Raw genomic sequence first — 8,266 nt, forward strand, 5'->3', positions numbered from 1 at the left:
GGGTTTTTTTTTTTTTTTTTTTTTTCTGGCTTAAAGTGACGGCATTGCGATTCATTGTTTATTGCAGATCCAGATAGGCCCAAAAATGACAAGGCTACCATCCTTACAGACACTATTCAAATGCTGAAGGATTTAACTGCCGAAGTCAATAGATTAAAAGCTGACTATGAAGCTCTTTCTGAAGAATCACGCGAGGTTGATATTTAATTCTTTTGCAATTTTCACTTCATAAGGTTTAGAACCCACTTTGTGCTCATCTCATCTAGTATTCCACAGTTAACACAGGAAAAGAATGAGCTTAGAGAAGAGAAGGCTTCATTAAAATCAGACATCGAAAATCTAAATGCTCAGTATCAGCAAAGATTGAGGGTCATGTTTCCCTGGGCTACCATGGATCCTTCGGTGGTCATGGGGCCCCCATATTCATACCCAGTTCCTGTTCCCGTTCCCCCTGGACCAATTCCCATGCATCCATCATTGCAGCCCTTCACCTTCTTTGGAAGTCAGAATCCGGGTGCTATTCCTAACCCCTGTTCTACATTTGTCCCGTATACTGCTGCTGCCAATCATCCGATTGAACAGCCCTCTGCCCAATATGCTTCCAATTCACACATCTCTAGCAAACAAGATTCCAGAAGTAAATCATCAGATCATCCTAAGCGTAGCAATGTGGAAAGGTGCGACGAATCTAATGATGTAGCAACGGACCTTGAACTTAAGATGCCTGGATCTTCAACACAACAGGTGAGTTTATTGCTTTTTAAACCACCACATAGTATTTGTAAATCAAGTAAGATCCATCATTATTGAATATGTTTTCAGGATGCATCCTCTGCAAGTAAGAAAGGTAAGCAGTCACAGAGGAAAGAAAAAAGTGTTACAGATTGTAGTTCTTCAAGTAGATTTTCTTCGTCCCAAGTTCTACAAGATAGCTCCTCTAACAGCGTTGGCGACATTCCGAAACAGAACAACTGAATTCAAGATTACTAACCTCATCAAAGGATTAAATTCAAGGTTGTTTCTTCCTTCTCCAGTCAAATATTGAATTCAGGAATTTAGGATCAGAGCTTTAGCTATAGCTTGAAGTTCCTCTTCAAAATATGAGCAGTCATTCCTCATTCAGTAACTATGTGTCCTAACTAAGGCTATTGTATCAATCATGAGGTGCGAGATATTGCGGCTGTCATCGACATCTAATTTAACGAGGCTTACCATATTTTGAAATAATATTGTTATAGGCTTGACATTGACAGACTTTGTCCAGCGCAGACCCTGCATTTAGGGAGTAGTTCAATGGAATATTTGCTTGTAAATAATTATCCATGTGTTATGCTCTTGTAATAAGACTCTACATAGGCCATTCATGTCGATGTTTGATAATCTTTTTATTCTAGTTTTAAAATTTTGTGTTTGTTAAGTTTTTTTTTTTTTTTTCTTTTTTTTCAATTTCTCTAACATGATAAGGAATTGATCATAGTTTTAAAAATTATTTTTGTTATAAGCCCCTGATAATACAACTCAATCCAATCAAATTCTTTCTTTTAAGAGTTTGTCATCAGATTAAGCCATGTCCATGGCACAACCAAGAATCCCCAGCAACACAAAGGACAACAATACATTCCACACCAACTGGACCTGCTTGATAATAGTTACTCTATACCTATACACGACGTATTCACAGTCCTTGAAAAAAAAAAACGTGTTCACGTATAAGCTCGGCGTCGATAGCTTCGTAGAACAGATGGTCGAGCGAGTTCCTGGGGTCCCTCAGCAAGTAGAAATTCTTAAAGATGACTGAAATTTGCCATATTTGATCCCCTCGACTTTCCAATGTTCCCAACTTTGCTTTCTTATCTATACATCTTAGGCGAATTTTGGGGACTAGAAAGTCTAAGTATGAGGTCTTGAACTAATACTTGCAGTTCTCAGAAGTCTTCTGAACTCGGATAAGCTTATTTTACCATCTTTGTCAATATCAGCTTCCTCAAGCAGCGGATGGATGGAACCTTTTAGGCCTGTATGCTGCAAAAAAACAAGAAGATCGCGTTTCAACATTACAAAGACGAGATGAAAAATCCATAAGACAGAGCGATCAGGAAGCGCACTGCGTCAAATAGAAGATAATGTCACGATCTAGACCGCTCGTGCTGGAGTGATCACATCTAAAATGTCGGCTTTTATTGAAAACCAGACATTTGACGACAAAGGTAGCATGTCGGTTTCATTGAAGTAATAAATCTAACAAAAGGTAACGTCACAAAATCCAATTCTTAGCATGTCGGTTGGAGAAAAGAACGAAACATTTTTTATAAGGGTGTGGAAACCTCTCACCAGCAGAGATGTTTTAAAAACCTTGAGAGGAAGCCTAAAAGAGAAAGCCTAAAGAGGACAATATCTGCTAGCGGTGGACTTGAGTGGTTACAAATGATATCAAAGTCAAAAACCAGGCAATGTACCAGGCGGCGTGCTAGCAAGGACGGTGGGTCTAGAAGAGAGTGGATTGGGGAATCCCACATCGATTGGAGAAGGGAACGAGTGCCAGCAAGGATGCTGGACCCTGAAAGGGGGTGGATTATGAGATCTCACATTGGTTGGGCAGGAAAACAAAACATTCTTTATAAGGGTGTGGAAACCTCTCTCTAGCATTACACATTTTAATAACCTTGAGGGGAAGCCCGAAAAGGAAAGTCCAAAGAAGATAATATCGGCTAGCGGTGAGCTTGGACTGTTATATCAAATGCAAAGAACTCGATCATCAGGTCGAGGGTATACAGAAGAAAACAGTGTTTACAGGCCATCTGTGGCATTGTTCCAAGACAACCATGGTTTCCAACCTCCCAAGAGGAAGAGAGGTAGCCACTAATTCATTTGAAACAACCAGCAGCTTAGGGAGGGAACCTTAAGACTAAGATGTTGGCATCAAACCAGAAAAGAGTGGGAGAAACAAGTTAAAACATACCATTCTCAATTCCTCTGGAGTTATGAATCCATCTTTGTCTATGTCGAATTTCTCAAAAGCTGCCTGTGATCGCTGATGCCACTTCACAGAGTCGTGTTCCTCTAATTGATGCACGTGTAACGTAGCTGCCACAAATTCTGTGAAATCGACAAGACCGTCGGTATTGACATCGATCTGCATCAACCATATGAACTACTTAAGTTGCATTCATCGATTATGAGAAGAGACAGGGAAAAAACACCGAGCGAGCGGAACAATGATAACCAAAAGCTAACAGTTCTCTCAGTCCCAAAATTTATACTTACTGCCTGAAGAATTTCGAGAACACGAGATTCTTTCAATTTCCATGGGAGATCTTTAGCAAGGGCCTGCACATAGACGATCATCGATTATGTTAGAGAAAACAAAAGTAACTCGTGTTTGTGTAAATAAATTTACTATCGTACGTGTCTCATTTCTTCAAGGCTGATGAAACCATTTTTATCCACGTCGATTGCATCGAACTGATCACGCAAATCAGCAAGCTCTTCTTCACAAAGTGTGCTAGCTAAAGCCTGCACAATAAAGTATCATCAGACGGAGAAATGGATGCGAAGAGACCGACTAGTTTCGGTTTTAAAAGATACCTACAAAGAAGCATTGCCTTACCCTCAGAGCAAATTGTTTAAAACGACTGTACTTCACAAATTGTCTCATGTTATTCAGAACGGATATATCGATAGGGATCTCCGATGCATCGCCGCCTTCTCTAACCCATTGATGTGCTGGAAAGCGAAAAATAGGATCGAACAATCAATCCAAATGATTTGATGTCTTATAAGGAAGAGAAGAATAAAATGCAAAACTCATCGACTCGTATCGGCAGCAAAATCACAGACAGAAAACAATTGAAATAGGCTTATAGCAAGGGATTCCGGGACCTACATAAGGCCTGAGCAGCAGTTAATCTTGCTCGGGGATCCTTTACGAGCAACTTCTTTATAAAATCTTTGGCACTAGCGCTGATGCTCGGCCAAGGCTTTCGGCGAAAATCGGGCTTGTTTCGCAACACCTATAGGAAAAATACAGGCACAAAGTTCAATTTTGATGGAGAAACTTTAGATGCCTTTATTCTCAAGATTCCACAGATAATTAAGCCCAAAATAAAACAAGAATAGAACTGCAAATTCCACAAGCTAGTATAGCTTGTCCCGAATGAAACAAGATGCACGATACCTCCTTAAAAATGCCATCTTCGGTCTTATCCCAGAAAGGGCGCCTCCCGCAAAGTAAAATATACGTGATTACCCCTATACTCCAGACATCTGATTCTGGCCCGGACTTCCTTTTCAGAACTTCGGGAGCAACGTAATATGCACTACCGACAATGTCGTGGAATTTCTTCCCTGCATATCATACAAGAGTAAGACAAGGCATAGAAGATATCGTTTTTCTTTTCGTAATAGTACCTTTCGGAATGTACAAATACTGAACATCTCATCAGACTCTAATTCCTACCGGGTTTGATGAAGTCCGACAAGCCAAAATCAGTGGCTTTCAGAGGGGAATCCTCTTTGGCTGACTTGAAAAGGAAGTTCTACATGTGGGAAAGGCACGGGTCAGAAGTAAGTTTAAGGACACGAACAGCATCGCCGTGAATGATCGTATATTTTACCTCTGGTTTCATGTCTCTGTGTACCAAGCCATGTAAATGACACTCTGCTGCAACTTTCAGCATTTGCCTAACGACTACAGCTGCATCTTTCTCGGTATAACGGCTATCCTTCCTGATTCAAGCACTATCTTTAAATACGATAGCTAATTAAACAAGCGATGAAAAGGGAGGAAAAACGAAAGAGAGGACAGGACGTAAAAACGAGTTCATTTTCTCGTTGTAATAGCGAAATCATCGACTGAAATGCACATGAAAAGTTACAATAAAGCTAGACGTTTCTTACTTGGACAATATTCGATCCAACAATTCGCCACCTTCACATAACCTGATAGAGAACAAGAAGTTAAGTTCTCCAATGAAAATATAGCGCTTTTAAGAACGAAAGACCATAAGAAAAGGCTTACTCCATTGCGATATAAACATATGAGTCATCCTCGAATGCATTATGGAACTGAACCACGTTCTCGTGGCCAGTAAGTTCACGCAATATCTTGACCTCTCTCTTGACATCCTCAACGGCGACGGGAAGAACCATCTGCAACAACATTAAAACGATTCCTTATCAAACGCTACCCGAAAACAGCAAACGAAACACTTCAAACCCAAAAGCCATTTGCAGATGAACTCCTATTCCTAACCATACAGTTCTAAAATGTTGCAAACTAGCTATACAATTACGAGCAAAAGCGCGCAGAACGAAGAATTTTCAATAGAAATAAATAGGTTCTTTCTTCTTCAAAACCGAGTCAGTGAAACATACAGCTGCACCTTTATGGAAGAACTGTTAAACTAACAAAGAACGTTTAAGGGTGATAAGAAGAGTCTGATCCTCAGATAAAAACAAAGAAAACCATGATTCTAGATTCAGAAAGAGGTTGTATGCACTAAGAACAGCTCGATCTCGTGCGTAAATAAGATCTATCCAAAATTCATATCGATTCGAACGGATCCCAGAATCGGTTTCCTGCAACATCAGTGTTTAATCTTGCAAAGCTGGTAATTCTGCAACTACTTTCTTTATGGCCATGGCGATGAACGGGTGAAGGCTCCCCTCGCTATACGGTCGGATAAATGTTGGGAGATGCAGAATCTATATCAACTTTTCAGATACCAAATTGACAATTTCAAAACCTCCATTAGAGGAAGTTCCTGCTTTCCTGTTCCATTACTCTGAATAATCATTCAATTACCAAACTAAACCTAGCGTGTTCGCAATTTCGAATCAAACCCGCCTTCGAAACGATTTTATAGGGAACATTCAACCCTAATTGCAGAGTATAAGCAAGCATTAATCAAAGCCATACTTCACAAAAACGAAGAACTAACAAAAGGGGATTGAAAACAAACATCATCGCCAAATTCTACGAAGCAATACCTTCTTCTTCTCAATTTTCTTAACAGCAACTCGATCCCCATTTGCTTTATCAATCGCAACATACGTATAACCAAATTGACCATGTCCGAGCAATTTCCCGATCGTGTACCGTTCATCAAAATCCTTATGATACCCAAAATCAGTGCGCTTCCCACAAGGAATCGCCCCACTCTTCCGCCGCAAAGCGTTTTTCTCCTGAATTTTAAGTTGCTGACTATTGGGTCTCTTGAGATTTTGATTTCTCGAAGGATCTTGTTTAGTAACGGTTGTGCTCCATTGGGTGGAGGCGGTGCTCGCCCTCCGTTTAGCGGCGGCGGTATTGGTATTGGTATTGGTATTGCTATTAGAACCACTGACTTTGTTGGCTGAAAAACAAACACCCATTATTCCGTTCCCAAAATCTTGTGGGGAAATATCAAAAACTTTCAGGGAAAGAAACCAATAAATATTGGTAATGAGTGACAGAGAGATGAAGAAGAAGAAGAAGAAGAAGGGGAAGATTGGATAATGGGGAGGAAAGTTTAGGGCAGATAGCAGGAAGGAGAGAAGAAGGAGAGGGAGGAAGGAGAAGGTAATGGTCAATGAGATTAATTTCTCTTCCTTTCTTCCCTTCTTCCTTCCCTCCCTCCTACCTTCCCTCCCTCCTACCTTCCCTCCCTCCTACCTTCCCTCCTACCTTTTTCTTCTTGTTTTTTTTTGAAGAATGGTAAAAACTGAGAAGGGTTAAGGAACCCTACAAATTCAAAGGGATTTTCAATCTTTTTGAACCCTAAATTTCGAATCCCATTTTCACAGAACCTCCCCTTTTCTTCCCCTTCCTTCCTTCCTTCCCAGTGTCTTGGAGAGAAAGGGACCAAAATTGTACCAAAGCACGCCATGTTGTTAAATCATCATAATAAATAATAAATGATAAGTGGGTTTTTTTTTTTCTAAATATTAACAAAAAAAGAAATGGGAAATAAGTAAATAATGAAGGGGGTGGGTGAAAAGAGTAAAATAAGAAAATTGCTCCAATCGCCCACCAGGAGCCAACAGGAGCTTGCTTTCATGTTTCTTTGGTTGGGTCAATCCCTAAGCTCAAACCTAAAGTTTTTTTTTTTTTTTTTCTTCCTTTTGACTTGGTCTCGTTTTTGTTCCTCATTTTTTTCTTTTTATATTATTTTATATACTCGAGGTCTACTTAGTATTTTAATTCTAATTTTTTTTTGTTATCATTCATATAATTTTACTCATATAATATTCTATCGGTAAAATCTAGTTTTAAAATTAAAATAGAATCAATTCTTTTTTTTTTAAATTATTGAGATCATCGTTTCGGATTCGTTTAATACATTTTCTAGTTGTGTTACAATTTTATATAACATACATACACAAAAAATTATATACAAATTACCAATTTGAGTATAATTTAATATCGCTAATTATTATTATAAAAATGGTTCAAATTATTGAATGGAAGGAAATTAAATACTATTTTGAAGTATTGTTATTTTTTTCAAATATTTTATTGTCGGATAATTTGTCCCCAATACGATATTCTAGAATATGGAAATTTAAAAATAGGAGATTTTAAAAGAGAGGAAAAAAGAAAAAAAAGGTATGGTCGTTGGATTTGAAGCTTGAACAAAAAGATGTCTGTATTTGAGAAACCGACATGTCGTGTCGGTTAAGTTGGGAAGTAATCCGTGTATCACATAATGTGAAAAGACTAAATAGGACAAACTCTTCCTTCATGAGCAGTCTCCTTTTGCCTTTTCCAAGCTTCAACTAATTAATGACGGTGGAGTTTCTTTGTTTAATAAATAAATTTATTTTACTTTTTTCTATTTTCTATTTTTTTTTACTAAATATGTATTCGATAGCGTATCAACTTTATGACTACATTTATCATTAGATAGATGTCATGGAATAACAAAATTATTTATCATTAGATAGATGTCACGGAATAACAATTTCATATGCTGTTGTAACATCTTAATAGATCAATAGTGTTGAACTTTATTTTACTCAATCAATTCGATTAGATACTTGAAATCTAATTTCAATGTCTGAACTCATCAATATGAAAAATGTGTTGATAATAAAAAAAATTATAGAAAAATGTCATGTATGAGAAGAAAATACGAAATTATCTACCAATTTCTTTAAAATTAGAAGATAAATTAAAAACTTTCAATTTTTACATAACTGTAATAAATTAACTTGAAAAATATTAAAACATGAGATTAAATTGATTTTTTTTTTTTTTTTTTTTTTTTTTTTTTTTTTTTTTTTTTTT

At 37.7% G+C, this 8,266-nt stretch overlaps 2 protein-coding genes across 2 annotated transcripts in view; one reads left to right on the forward strand and one right to left on the reverse strand.

Moving 5' to 3' along the window:
* LOC111433620 (transcription factor bHLH121) overlaps positions 1–1,380 on the forward strand; it is a 4,672-nt gene extending 3,292 nt beyond the window's left edge. The window contains exons 3-5 of the mRNA XM_023070719.1: positions 68–195; positions 277–744; positions 823–1,380. Of these exons, the coding sequence (XP_022926487.1) occupies positions 68–195; positions 277–744; positions 823–975 (749 nt within the window). The 3' untranslated portion in view covers positions 976–1,380. The remainder of the gene's footprint in view (positions 1–67; positions 196–276; positions 745–822) is intronic.
* A 129-nt stretch (positions 1,381–1,509) lies between these two features.
* LOC111433619 (calcium-dependent protein kinase 28-like) lies at positions 1,510–6,837 on the reverse strand. Its single transcript, XM_023070718.1, has 13 exons — positions 6,665–6,837; positions 5,989–6,629; positions 5,018–5,148; positions 4,897–4,938; positions 4,614–4,725; positions 4,457–4,535; positions 4,175–4,344; positions 3,884–4,010; positions 3,608–3,723; positions 3,406–3,513; positions 3,265–3,327; positions 2,960–3,133; positions 1,510–2,022 (listed from the first exon to the last, which is right to left on the reverse strand). Exons 2-13 carry the CDS (start codon positions 6,370–6,372, stop codon positions 1,891–1,893), a joined length of 1,638 nt encoding a protein of 545 aa, XP_022926486.1. The 5' UTR covers positions 6,373–6,629; positions 6,665–6,837; the 3' UTR covers positions 1,510–1,890.
* Between the last annotated feature and the right edge of the window lie 1,429 nt (positions 6,838–8,266).

This window comes from Cucurbita moschata, unplaced genomic scaffold, assembly GCF_002738365.1.
Source record: "Cucurbita moschata cultivar Rifu unplaced genomic scaffold, Cmos_1.0 Cmo_Scf00043, whole genome shotgun sequence".
Classification (NCBI taxonomy): domain Eukaryota; kingdom Viridiplantae; phylum Streptophyta; class Magnoliopsida; order Cucurbitales; family Cucurbitaceae; genus Cucurbita; species Cucurbita moschata.